Source organism: Daktulosphaira vitifoliae, unplaced genomic scaffold (genome assembly GCF_025091365.1).
Source record: "Daktulosphaira vitifoliae isolate Bord-2020 unplaced genomic scaffold, ASM2509136v1 Scaffold_4, whole genome shotgun sequence".
Lineage (NCBI taxonomy): Eukaryota > Metazoa > Arthropoda > Insecta > Hemiptera > Phylloxeridae > Daktulosphaira > Daktulosphaira vitifoliae.
The window spans coordinates 25,546,666-25,561,632 of NW_026099575.1; the positions used below are offsets into that span (position 1 = coordinate 25,546,666).

Genomic DNA, 14,967 nt, shown 5'->3' on the forward strand with positions numbered 1-14,967 from the left:
CCTTCACTTCCGTATGACGTCACAGTGACTGTTTGGGCCATTTATTATACGGTAATTACCGTACTGTATTTACGGTAAAATTTTTTATTGTACCATTGGGCAGCTGAAGTTGCACACTGATAATAAAGAAAAATAAGATATTACAATAAATTAAGTATTCAACGAATGTAGAACATTGATTATATATGATGGTAAATTAAAGTGTTAAGAAGTTTTGGAGTTGTGTTTTTTTTTTTGACAAATTTTGATAACGTAACTTAATTTTAAAAGATATGAAAAAGTTAAAATTTTATGTGATGTCCAACTATATCAATTATAGCTAGTATATTTTTCAATTTTTATTTAAGATCACTGTGAACGGTTAGTAAAACTTCTTCCAATTAAAATAAAATATTTTGTAGAATTATATGCAGTGTTACTTTCAGAGTGTATGAATACCATTAAACATAAGCCTGGATTGCAACTTCAGTATTTGTTGCAAGGTGGCTCATATCGGAACACCAAACTACGTAAGTAGACTTTAATAAAATTAAGTAGTTATTAGAAAAATATAAATCAAAAATTCTTTTGAAATAATTGAGACTTTTAAATAATGGGTATAAATTTTAAAAAGTTTAAGCTGTATCCAATGTGTGAGGCCCAGATTTCAACACATATTGCCTTTTTTTAGGGTTGTCATTGATGATGCACTTCAAACCCATGTTTCACTTTATGTAATAAAAAATTTAAAAATAGAATTTTTATACTGAATTGTTTTGCAATTTTTAAGACATTTTTGACCATTTTAACACATTTTAGTTAGGCAGTTATTATTTTTTTATTCAAATTAGGTAAATTAAAAGTGTGTTCTAAAAAGCAATGTAAATTAGTTATATGTATTACTTTTTATAATTGGGCTTTGGCTCCCAAAAAATTATAGACATTTTTTTAAAGAGAGAAATTAAATTAGTCCAACCTAATTGGGTAAAGAATACACCTGTCAATTTAATCCATTAGGTTACAAAATTATTTAATAATGAATAGTTTTTTCTTCTTAAAATCTACAACCAAAGAGAAAGACAAATTTTCTTTTTCTAATTTCTTTTAAAGCCCCATCATTAATTTTCAAAGTTGTATTACTATAAAATTATAACAAACCATCAAAAACAAAGTGAAATTCTAGTTATTTAAATAAATAAAATTTTAAAAATATTATGAAATTGAAAAGGTTTCTTTAAAATTTGTTCCTTAAAAAAATTTAAAAATTTGTTTTTAGATAACCTTATTTTATAGACACTATAATCAGATTCTTAGATAATTCTGTTAATATCAAGTCTTGGTAAAGTGAATTAATAATATAGCTAGTTATATACTATATTTATTTTAATCAAACATTTTAAAAATTTAATTTTTTGTAAATAAAAACTTTTTTTGTATTATTTTTACATATAAATGAGAACTTTAAATTGAAGGTATAATATTTCGCATTTATTCTTTTCATTGATCATAAAATATTTTTAAATATTGAAATATCTATCAGATATTTGAAATAATATCACAAATTATATAAATATATTTATAGTAGTAATTATTAACAATATCAAAATATGCATTATTTTAAGTTAATAGGTATTTGAAATCTTAAATTAAGATAATTTTAATTGATTTAAAATTTCATCTGTTAATATGACGAAAATTGAAAGTTAAAAATTAATTTTATTTGGACAACAAATAAATTTACTATTAATATATTAAATTTAATTTTTTTTTATAGTAATAAATTAACACTTCAAAAAAAATTATTCAAATGATGTTTATTTTACTAGTTTAAGAAAACTATTTTATCAGTTCTCACCCTATTCTTTAAAAAATTTCATGAAAAAAATATTGAATATATTATGTTATTATAGTGCATATCACTCTTTATTGTTGTAACCTGTAATGTTATTGTATAATAATAACGATTGTATAAATTATAAAAATATTTTCAAGATTAAATTTTACAATTTTATTTTAGAGAGTATGATTACATGATAGGGAAATATTTATTTTTCATTGTGTTGTTTTGTCAGTATCTTTTTTTTTTTTTGTAAATGTGTCTTCACAAAATATAAATTTACAATCAATATTAACTCAAAAAAAAAAAATGCATTGTATTATTTTGACATATGTTAAAGTGCGCATAAATTTAAATTTGTTTAAAATTTAAATATCTATATTTGTAAATTTATACATGGATAAATCACAGTATATCTGAACAAGGTTATTCATAGATTCTTATATAATTATTTAATTTATAAAAACAACAAAAAAAAAATTAAAGTTCTTTTTTGGATTACTATGGTATACAGGCTACGAGGCTTTTTTTTAATTAGGCTTCAACAATAGTATTATGATGAAATAAATTTATTTAAAACTCAAAAATTAATTTGTAAGCATTTTGTACTGTACATAATTATTAATAAAATCCGCATAGACATTCTCATGGTTTTTTCTGGGAAGAAATATCCCTAAGATTTTTTTGTACTCCCTCCAAAATATATCATTATCATATATTTATTTTCATCGTTAGGGAGGTTCTACCTACATTCTACTGTGAGAACGCACATGACTGTCCAGCATTTCACTATAAGTGAAATTATTATAAGGTTATAAGATATAGGATTATAGATATTATTTTAGGTTATTTGATAATGATTAAAATTTTGTATTTATTTATTAAATAACACCAAAAAAATCAATAATTACAATTGTAAAATTTACAATTACAGTAAACAAAAATTATATCATAAATACAAACAAAATACAAAATTATTATATAAAAATACTTAGAAATCCCCAATAGTTACATTTCAGGAAGTTCAATATTCATAGTGCTTTATTGCATTTATTTATTATATATATGCTCATTAAAAGAAAATTTGATGAAACGTATTTACTTAGATCTTTTATATGAGTTACTTTGTTAAGATTAATATTATTCATGTGACAAGCATATAATCCATATAACCATTTCCAATAAAAAGTAATTTGGGAACACTTATTAATATTCAACCATATACTATTCATAGATAATCAACTACACGCCAATTATGAAATTGGTTTAAGTCACTCTGTAGATTATTATAATCAACTGTAGTTGATATACTTTTATCCACAAAAATTACTGCCTTATTCATTATTTAATTTTCAATCTATAATTTTAAAAATAAATTTAATATGACACCCTAAAAAGTTCAATTATTACGGTGTACGTAGTACATAAGTTATTGGATGATAATGACTTGTGTGACACTCTCTTGGATTTACCATTGTATATACGAAAATTGATCAAACAATATTAACATAAAATTATTTCACATATATCAATTCGTTTTTCGTAAAACTTTGGTCTACATTTTACGTAAAACATTAATATTATTAAAAATCTGGATATATTTAAAATTTTAATAAGTTGGTTGTGTTAAAATTTAAGAAACTAATATTATGTTTTAACTAAATTTTATTTGCCTAGTTTTAATTTTTAAATTAATTAGAATTCATTAAGACTGGAGCATATTAACCTTTTAATAACAAAAAAAACCAAGGTCAGTATACTCATTGTTTTTTTTTTAATCAAACTTTTTTATCCTATATGACAAAAAAACAACTACTATTTATTATAATGTGCAATAAACCCAGACGTTAGTTAATTTAAGGTATTTCCAAAACACTCTTGGATTCTAATTAATACAAAAGTAAATCGAAAGTTATAATAAATATCATCACAATATGACGTGTTTATATTAATTCATATTAAATATCGCGTGAGTGACTATTGTTGATATGGATGGGTATTTTATGCACTTACACTATTTTTAAATGCGTTTTGTTTTAATACATAAAACAGTATCATCGTAACCACACCCCTATAAATGTCTAGTATTAATGCTTTCAATGGCCAAAGACCTTTACACATCATTTGAAATGAAAGTATTTTGAAAAATGGCTAATTCGTAAAATATAACAACCATTAATGAAAACGAGGATTAAAAATATTACTGACTTCATTTCGAAGTATATCAATCAATTTCATATTAAATTTATATTGCTACAAAGAATAGTTATTATGTTTATATAATTGTACACACAATGTCAATATTAACATTCTTGCGGTATTTATTAGAAAATATTGGTTTTTAAATAATTTTAAAATTATATATAATGATGTCTAATAAAATATTAACTTAAATAATATCGATTATTACGTTGCTATTTTTTAAACAACACAAAAATATATTTCGTGATTATTGTATTTATATGGAAATATTTAATAAGTAGAATTTTTATCTCTTATTATATTTAAACGCATACAAAACATTAAACTCACTGCATAGAGTTTCCATAGTAACTGATGGTTTTCACTGTGCAGATCAATACTGTACTTCACTCTTCTTACTACTACCCTTTATTGCTCCATGCAGTCTTTACGTTGTTTACTATATTTACGCATTATTTTGTTGAAAATGTTTTTTTAGTGTGAATTATATTTTGTGTAAATGAAATAAATTATACAATCTTAATTTCATTTCGTATGCTTATAACTGTTTTTAAACTTTTTTAACTGATGAATTTAAATCCTGGGTAATACTTGGTGCTATTATTTTAGTTTTTGATATTTTCTTTGGATTTCAATTTCACCTTTTCGAGTAAGTATCAATTCTATTTATTTCTTTAGCTCAAATTTTAGAAGTAAATTATTTTTAAAAAAAATCTGAATTATATTTACAGAATGCATAGTTTTGGTTTACAATCAGCTTTAGCAATTCGTCGTCAAAGAAAACGACGAGCTGAGCTCAAACGACATATGGAAAGACGTCGTTTAAGTTCTCAATCAGTAGAAAGTGGTATACATGATTCTAGATCTACAGTAACTAGCCCTACTGAACATAATGGAAGTTTTACACACAGTCGAAGGAGAAGAAAGAAACCTCCTAAAATGCTTGATACTAAAGTTGCTTCTAGCATAGGTATGCTACATGTTGGAGTAGTATTCCTTGTTCTTGGTTTATTTTTAATTGGCTCAGGTATTGTACCTGATGATTACATTTCATGGAACCCTAAAAATTGGCTAAATGAACTTGTTATAACTGGAGTTACTTCATCTATTATCGGACTATTTTTAATAATTTTGAATCATTTTATATATCGCAAGGCTGAAGACGATTTAGCTGCATATGTTGAACGCCAACTAACTAGGACACGATCAGGTCGACGACTAGTTCCAGATGCTGAGACAGGGGCTATGCAAACTAAACAGCAATTTAAAGCAAGGCAACAAGGTCAAATTTCACAAACAAATTCCCCAGGGTCTGATCTTGGGCAAATTGCTGAAGAAGAAGCTACATGTTCAGCTTACAAGCCTATTAATCAGTATGATGACTCTACGGAAAGACTCAATTCAGACAGATTAAACAATAAACATGACAGGGAATTAACAAGGTGTTATGATACAACAGAAACGTAGTTATCTCAGTCTTTAAGTTTAATACAAATTACAGAGTATACATAATAATATATTAAAGTAATAATTTCTGACAAATCAAAACACATAATTTAAAACTATTTCCAATATTTATAAATGTATTCATAAAATATTTATATATAAATAATGAACATTCAACATTTGTTATAACCTTTAAAAAAATACAAATGTATATTTTGTTATTTTTATACTATTTATCTATCAATTCTTATTGTTTCTTTTGGACATTTATTATTGTTAAGTAAATTTTATTATAATTATTTATGCACAAAATTATTTAAATTCAATAAAGTTTTTTACTAATTTTTCTATATAAATATTATTTTTATGCTTCAATTTATATTTTGTTAATCAATTTATACATAATTAAGTTTATATTTATATATTATAAAAAAACTCTAAACTTTTTTATTTAATGGTGCCAGTTTTAACTAACAGACTTTATTTTATTCATTTAATCACAATATATTAACTAATTTAATTATAATGCAGCCACTTTAATTTAATTTATGATATATTATATTGATTATTATGTATAATTTTTTTTTAATATACAGAAAAATGTATTTACGTAAAACATAACATGGCATTTTTTTAAAGACTGATAAATATTATATTATTTTACATTATTATATTTGTTGATTTACATTTATTTAATATTTGCAATTGTGGAACATAATATTCTTGCTCAATAATACAAATTAGATATTTTTAATGGGATCAACAATACTACTAAAAATGATATTTGCACTATTTAACTGATTTGAGTTCCTCTAATTTGTTTTAGTCTTGTCTACAACAAATAAAAAAAAAATTTTAAATTAATTGATTAATGTGAACAAATCATTTTCATACTCAAATTTGTTATTTTACTATAGTACAATTTTTATGAAAAGTCAGAATAATTTAGTTTAAGAACTTAATAATATTACTTTGGCTGTATTTTATTTTAAAAATTTGCCTTGGCGTGTTCATATGTACCAGTAGTATTTTGGTATTCTTCTTAATAAAAACTATTAAATAATTGCACTGTGATTTTTGTCTTTATGTATAAGATGAGACCCATCTAAAAGATAGATTTTAATATTTTTACATAAACTCGTATTATACAAATAAAATATTGTGTACTTCTTAAATCAAAAGTAATCATTTAGTATTTTAATCATTCTATATTTAACTTATATTATATTTATAATAATGCTTACAATTGACTTGATGATAGTAAATATTATTATATAAATTAATTATTAAACTATATTTATTGTTTTAACTTTGCTGAATATATTGAGTTTTTTTTCATTTTTACCTTTTAATAACTATAATTGTAAATAAATCAATTAAAAATATTTTTTTCTATTTATTTAATATACATGTATTTAGTTCCTGACTACATTATTTAATATCATACTATGTAAGATTTTACACAGTTATAGATAATTGTAGTTCTACAAAGATATGTTAAAATTGAGAAATTGATTTATTCAAGAAAAAGAAGATATGCTTATACAATAATTTATTTAAGATGGTATACTCAATTTTAGTTTTTCACTACAATTTATTAAATTTTTCAATAAGACTTGTAAACTATAATTTTTTTTATCTTTAAAGTATATTCTGTAATGAGATTATCATTACTAAAAACAAAAAAAATTATTTATTTTTATATCATGATTACATGTATGTATCTTCTTTTTCCTCGCCTATATCCCAACTACTTGGGGTTGGCCATCTTTAACCTAAACTTCCACTTGACACGAACTCTCACATCATCCTTCTTCATATCGCATTCAATAACATCACTGCATCTTTTTGGTTATTCCTGTACCTCTTTTACCTTCAACATTCATTTCTATAACTTCTTACAGCTTTCAATTCCTCTCATCGCATAACATGACCAAACCATCTAATTTTATTTTTTCTCATCTTATCCACGATTGACGCTACACGTGTACTTCCTCTTATATGTTTGTTCCTTATCCTATCTTCTCTAGTCTCTCTATTCATCCATCTAAGTATTCTCATTTCTACTACACTTATTCTTTGCTCTACATTCTTATCAACCGCCCAACACTCTGAACCATACATTATACCCTGATTAGTGGTTCTTTAATTTAAAAGTATAATATATGAATAAATACTAATCATAATAATTAAATTTAGTAAGTATTTGATATCCAATAATTTAATGTTGTAATGTACACAAAGAAATTATAAAAATAATAAAGTAGTTGTATATTTCTTTGCTTTTACCTTGTATAAAAAATTAAAGGGCTTGATGCAATACTTTTCAAAAAAAAATTTTTTTTATTTATGAATAAATATACTAGACTACAAGAAACTTTCAACAGAATCAAAAATATATTTTTCTAAATCAACTTCACGTGCTGTTTTCAATTCTGCAAATAGATTTTTTCTATCACTTCTAATTTTTTATATTATTACTAATTATATATATATATATAATAATTAGAATAAAAAAAAAACTGTTTTCAAATTATTACTGATTTTGATTTTTAATTTGTTAAAAATATAATTAAAAAAACACGCTCTTAAAGCACATTGAACTAAAAAGTTAAAAAGAATATTTAAAACAATAATGAACAAATAATACTAGTATTATTTTTTAAAGTAATTTAAAAAATTATTTTCAACTTTTTAGTTTGATGTACTTTAAAAGCGTGTTTTTTAGTTTTTTATGACATCGCTGTCACAGTCACGGATTGTTATTGTCAATTATGACTATCAATAGATATAATTTCTGTATTGCCAGTTAGTATATTAATAAACTTACAACAATGTGTCTTACTACCATTGATAATAAAGGCTATATATCTACGAATATTGTCATAAAAAAACCAATTAGCTACCTGTATTAAATGACTTATTTAATAAAAACTTAGATATTTTTTTAGCAAAATATAATACAGTTTAGGTTCATGGGAGCAGTGGAATTAAAGTTGGGGGGGTTTTTTGAAATTTAAAGAAAATTAGATGTGACACTGCTCATATTGTTCGCTCACAAAAATTCCTGTTTTCGATTACTTTATTGTGAAAATATTTATAGTATGATATGATCTTTTTTATTGTTATTACTTATTATTTATCGTCCAAAATTGTCGCTTAGCTTATAAATTTTGGGGGGTTTCAACCTCCAACCCTCCCTTTGCGTACGCTAGTGCATGGGAGATTATAATGATCTCCCTCAAAAAAATAAGTATTTTTTTTTTATTAAGTCTTATAAAAATAATAAATCTCATACTAACAAAAGTAGTAAAATAGCTTCATTTAAAATTTCTTTTGTATACATGAGTAATACAACTAAATAGCTCTCCATTTAAAATAATCAATGATGTTAAATAGACTTTTTAGTTAATACTTAAATAGAATATAAAAATAACAATAAACTAGTTTTCATTTATTTAAAAATGTGTAAATTAGCTAACTAAAGTATATACTTAAAAGTGATTTAAACATGTAACTAAAAATTGATTTAAAAGCTTTAATAAATTATGTACTTTTTTTTTATTTAGACGAAATAACCATGATAGGGGCAATGCCTGCTGTAGCTGTACGTCATGAACGACGACGGCAAGAAAAAAAAGTTATTTGTGTTAATAGTGTGGGTGATCGAGAAAGTTCTTTAAACACAACAGGTAATAGAAGACCTAGTCTTTTAACTCTGCAATCGCCACATTCACAAATTGGAACACCTATTACATCCCCACCATATGTTCAAAATACACTGCCAGATATATATGTCTGTTCAAAGGTAAATATAGAAAAAAGTGAAGAATTTATTATTAAATAAATTATAATTTGGATAAATGTAAATTGATTCTTATTATTAGCTAATTATAGTATTATGCAAGGTTATACTATTAATTTTGAGTTAAAAGAATACTGTTATATATATATTCTAAATATGATGTTTGTGAAATATGTATGCATGTGAATGACTATATGATATATATATTTTTAAGTATTTTGATTATTAATAATAACATGCCTCAACTTTTATAGTTATTGGAATTTAAATTGTTACAAAAATATTATTTACAATTACATTTTTATTTATCATATCCTAATATTATTCATTTTAATTTATCTATATGGTTACACAATATAATTTAGTTATTTAGTATTTTTATTTTAATGGTCAATATTAAATGTTATGAAATTATTCAAGTTTAATTTTTATTAATTATTATTTTAAGCTATTTTTTATTTATTTTTTTTTGCATTTGTTATTTAATTTTTGTTTACCAGGCAATAAAACCTGCATGAAATTGTGATTTTGGTACTTCTTCAAGTTTTGAAGCAGAGGTATTCTTACTATATAACCACCTTATATAACAGTAAAAATATTGAATAAAAAATTATAAATTATGTTTAGATATCAGTTCTACATATAGCTGTTATCACTATACTAATCGGGGCAATACTTCTGATTGTTGGCCTTGTTCAATTGAAGCCAGGAGCAGATGCCTCACAATATAAATTTCTGTTGATATTTTCTGGCTTAATTACTACATTTATTGGAATTTTAATGGCAATTGTAAGGTGCTGCTTGCTTCCTTGGGTAATTAATCGACGTCAAAGACGTTCAACTCCATCTACGCCAGGATTACCTTTAACTGCATAATAATTAATAAAATATTAACTGCATTTGTATATTACTAGCATACTATCATGCTCAAAATATTTATATAATTTTAATAAATTGTTATTTTGTTTAATTCGAATTGGGTTATATTGAAATAGTTATTATTTTTTTAAATTTATTTAAAGTTTCTTATTTTTCTTTTCAAATTTTGTTTACTTAAAACTTTACTGTTATTCAATAATTTATTGAAAAAATTTATGTTTTAATAGAAAAAATGTAACAACAAAAACTACATGATTTTATTCGTTCAACTCAAAAAATAAAATATATCATCAATTGTACAATTTTATTATTATTAAATACTTATAATTCTTTATGATTTTAAAATTTCTAATTTGAACCATATCAAATTTTATAGTTAAATTTTAATAGATCAAAAAACATTCTAGACTTATACTTTCATATTTTCTCTATAATTTAATATTTTTGTTCTCTTGAGCATTTATAATTTTATTGAGATTCTCATTTATTTATAGTTTTTTTTTTACCAAATTAGTTAAATATAACCACTAAACATTCAGTAAATTTTTTTTTTCATTAAAATGCCTTTTTTTAATAATTTTGATTATTCATGGGACCAACAATAATGTGCTTTAGTAATTTTTTCTGATGCACTCAATTGCACTTATACAATTATAATTATTATTATTTACGTATACATATCTTAAAATATATAATTATATAATATATTATTTATTTTACATAATAAGTATAAAAATGAACGAATCTATTAAAAACATCTCCTATTATTTTGAAGTCTTCCATTATTTATCCCGTGCTTTATTATTATTATTTTTTCATGACTGACCTCATGATAATAACAACCAAGTATTATTTTGCTCAATTTAAAATTTTTTTTGTAATTAATCTTTTTATTACTTTTATTTTTTAATTGTGATAAATAAAACATATTTAAAGAATTTAAAATATTTTTACCTAAAATTATTGCAGTTAAATACTTGTGTTTAAAGAATTTAATTTAAAAATGAATAAGAGTATTTGCTTTGATAATATTCTCAATTCATTATTTTTATTTTACTATTATAATAATTCAGAAATCTCCAATTTATTTTATACACTTAACTCTAAATAATTTGAAGAAATCTTAATTTTTTTTTATCATTTTCCTCACCTTAATACCAACTACTTGGGGTTAGCCTAATTTGTAGAAATCTAAATGATACTTCTAAATAATTTTTTTAGTATTAATGAAGAATATTCATTGTAGAATTTATAAAAAAAACTTGTTGCCAAAACTTGAAAAATAAGATATGATAAATTATAATTAACAGACACTATTTTATCATATTAATTATGTTTAAAAATAGAAACCTAAATTTTTAGTTGATAAAATTAATTTCTAATCAACCTTGTTTATTTTGATTGTACATTATAAATCAGAATTTAAAAAATAAAAATAAATTTTTTCTTTTTCATTTTTTAATAGTGATAAGTAAGTATTGTAACTGTTAATTTGGTTGTTGCATTTTTATACAATTATGTTATGTATCTATTTTACTGTACATTGCCTCTGGGCTTAAGTAAATAAATAATTTACAATTTAATTTATTTTTAAATTTATAAAATAATTTATTTACAATTTTAGTACAACTGTTACTAAAGAAAATAGTGTAAGTTACCTTCCATAAAGTTTTTACCATGAAAATTATTGTGATAATGTTATAAACTTATTCTTAAAAATATATCTAGTATTAATTTAAAATACTTCTACAACCAATTATAAAATATTCTATAAGATTATAAATATTATAAGTACACTAATGTGACCAATATGTTTAGCCAAATTGAATTGATAAATCATAAAAATTACCTTAAGTTTTATTTAATTATTAAATAATGAGATTGTGTATAATGCTAGCTTAATAATTAAATATTACACTTGTTGCTATAAAGACACAATATCAATCAAATTTATGTTAGCTTTTATATTATAATTTTAAAAATGCTGAAGAGATGATCTATTCTATTTTGATACTTGAATATTTTTCTACTTAATTACATTATAATTCAATAAGTTGTAAGAAGTATCAACTCTGCTATTACCTTACATTATTTAACATACATTAAGTAAATTCATTAGATAAAATTGTTTTAAAACTTTAGTGATGATTTGCACATAGTATGTATATTACTTTTTTTACTGTGTAGGGTTTGTTTTTTGTACAAGTTGTTTCTTTATTTATTATTTTACTTATGTACCTGTGAAACAGATTTAATTAATAACTTTTTTTAACTTTTGATAAAATTGTCATTTCTTTGTAATTTTTTTATTTAAATTGTTGTATATAATTACTAAGGTAAATTTTTTCACGACTTCCTCTTGTTTCTTCACTTTTAATTCAAAATATTTTAAGAAATATCAAAAAAATATTCCCTGAAAATTTCATCCCTTAATTTTTATATTAAGTACTTTCCCAGAGCAGGTAAACATGTAAACAAGGGTTTTTATTTTTTAAACTTTTATAACTCAGTGGCATTTTGTGCAGTTATATCACGCAAAATCAGTATTTTCTCTTGGTTAAAGGCTTTTCAAAAGTGACCAAAGCAAAGTAACAGTAACCCATACCAATTAGGTAACATGGATTACTGAACCTAATTTTTGCATAAAATTTCCGTTTTTTAGGCATTATTTTATAAATTACTAGATTTATCGAAAATATGTAACTGACAAACTTGTAGGAAATTAAATTTCTTACAAAAAAGGTCCTTAATATAAAGTCGCTATAATTAATATTTCTCAAGTTATTGAATTTTAAGTTTTTATAATTTGATGAGATAATACACGAAAATTTTATATTATTATTATTATTATTATTTTGATGCAAAAATGGGTCAATAAAATTTTAGAACAAGTCTTGTTGAGTTATTCATATTTTATTACATGGAGTAGGTATACAGTACTCGTAAGTAATAGGTCGTACGATATGTACACTCTTCCCGTCCTACTTACCCACTGGATTAAAATGCTTGTTACTCAATAAGTATTTTTCAAATAATAGTTATTGACTTTTGTTTTGACTTTGTTATTGAACTTTTGTATAATAAAAACTACAAAAATGGTTATTTTTATATTTTTTTGAAAAAGTTATTTTCATTTATTTCATACTAAAAATAAATAATAAAAACTAAAATTTTAACATAAATCTAAGAATGCAAAATTTTTTTTCAAAAAAATACTTTAATTGTATCAAAGTTTTTAGTTAAGCTGTTTCACTCAATATGTCTTTGGTGATATTTTCATTGTTAACAAAATGTAATATATTATATTATATAACTTCATTTTATGACATAATTATTGTTATTCATAGTAGAATTGTATTTCTAGTATTAAAATACTATGCATACATTTTTAGTCATTTAACTCTAGTACTAGATTATTTATCTAAAATTTGAGTTTTGTTCTTCGCTTAATTAAAATAAAGTGATATATTTCTGGTACCTGTACAAAATTTTTTTCTATTTATTTGAATGATATTTAAAAATGATGAACATTATAGTAAAAATAACAGAAAAGTTATTCTTACAATATTGTGTCCAAAATAAAACTCGTTTTAGCAAGCTATACTTTTAAAAGTAATTATTGTCGCTAAACCCCAAAAAATTATAATAGTAATATTAAGTTGCTATATTATACTTAATATTGAAACACAGATATTTATAATCTAATATTTAATATATTAATTTTTTTTGGATTTTGGTTTAGAGATATTTTTTTTTGTTATTATGTTTTGTTATTGATAATCAAAATAAATTTAAAAAAGGTATTTTTTATATTTTGATATTGTTGTATACAGTAAAATTTCGTTGAACATGAAGAGTTTTTTTCGTCGGTTGACATTGGTATTTGCATGCTGTGTTTTGAAGAAAAAGAAGCATGGTATAAATGTTATTTAGATACATATTATATTTAGTCAGATTAATTTAATCTGTCTCTTATATTTTTTTGATGAAACTTAACTTAAAACAATATACAACAAAAATTCTTTTGGTATTCAGAATTTTAACGGGTACAGATAGTTAATATACTCATTTATGTAAAACTTTTTATTTTCTGTTATTTCAGTAATTATAACACAGACTTAATGATTGCTATTTCATTTTTACTCAATTAATATTAAACCACTTTTTTTTCCGTGAGTCTTCTTTTGATATTTTTGAATTTGAGATTTCATTTTTTCTTAACTGAATAATGATCATTATTTACATCCGCTCTTGAATAACTGACTATCTTTAAATTGAGGTTTTTTATCTATTTTTCACCCGATGTGTCATCTACGTTTAGTTAACGCAGTGAAAATGTTCGTACTAGTACCTGTCGACCTATTACAATTCTATGTGTTATAGAAATAATTGTTAACAACTACACACGGCCCTGTTAAAAACAATTTTTTTCCATAATGAATTCACTGAGCCCAGTCATGTTCTTACCGTGATCAATTCGGCATTGGTTCAATGTATCCAACGGATAAACATCAATCAATCCATTCGGTACAAATCTACAGCAGACAATCAGACGGTAGAACGCCCAGGTTCTTGCGGCGATACATTTCACGTGACTCCGAATGTACGGTTGACTAAATATTATCGATTATTGAAATATATATATAGATACAGATTTTCAAATGTAGATATTTTATAGGAAAATATCTTATATTATTATATTAATAATTGTAAACAGAATGTGTCTTTAAACCAGTGGCATATCTACATAAGGGGCTACCTGGGAAAGTTGGCCCATAGTGTAACGAAAGAGTGCCCCTGAGACTCTTGGAGGTATCAA

General features: G+C 23.0%; 2 protein-coding genes across 2 annotated transcripts; both read left to right on the plus strand.

Annotated features, from left to right (window-relative positions):
* The first annotated feature begins 123 nt into the window (after positions 1 to 123).
* Positions 124 to 12,500, plus strand: LOC126903684 (uncharacterized). The gene is made up of 4 exons (XM_050682058.1): positions 124 to 360; positions 426 to 509; positions 9,034 to 9,272; positions 9,897 to 12,500. The coding sequence occupies exons 2-4, from the start codon at positions 431 to 433 to the stop codon at positions 10,143 to 10,145; spliced, it is 567 nt and encodes a 188-aa protein (XP_050538015.1). The 5' UTR covers positions 124 to 360; positions 426 to 430; the 3' UTR covers positions 10,146 to 12,500.
* LOC126903683 (uncharacterized) lies at positions 4,272 to 6,800 on the plus strand. Its single transcript, XM_050682057.1, has 2 exons — positions 4,272 to 4,667; positions 4,750 to 6,800. Exon 2 carries the CDS (start codon positions 4,751 to 4,753, stop codon positions 5,483 to 5,485), a length of 735 nt encoding a protein of 244 aa, XP_050538014.1. The 5' UTR covers positions 4,272 to 4,667; position 4,750; the 3' UTR covers positions 5,486 to 6,800.
* Positions 12,501 to 14,967: the final 2,467 nt, after the last annotated feature.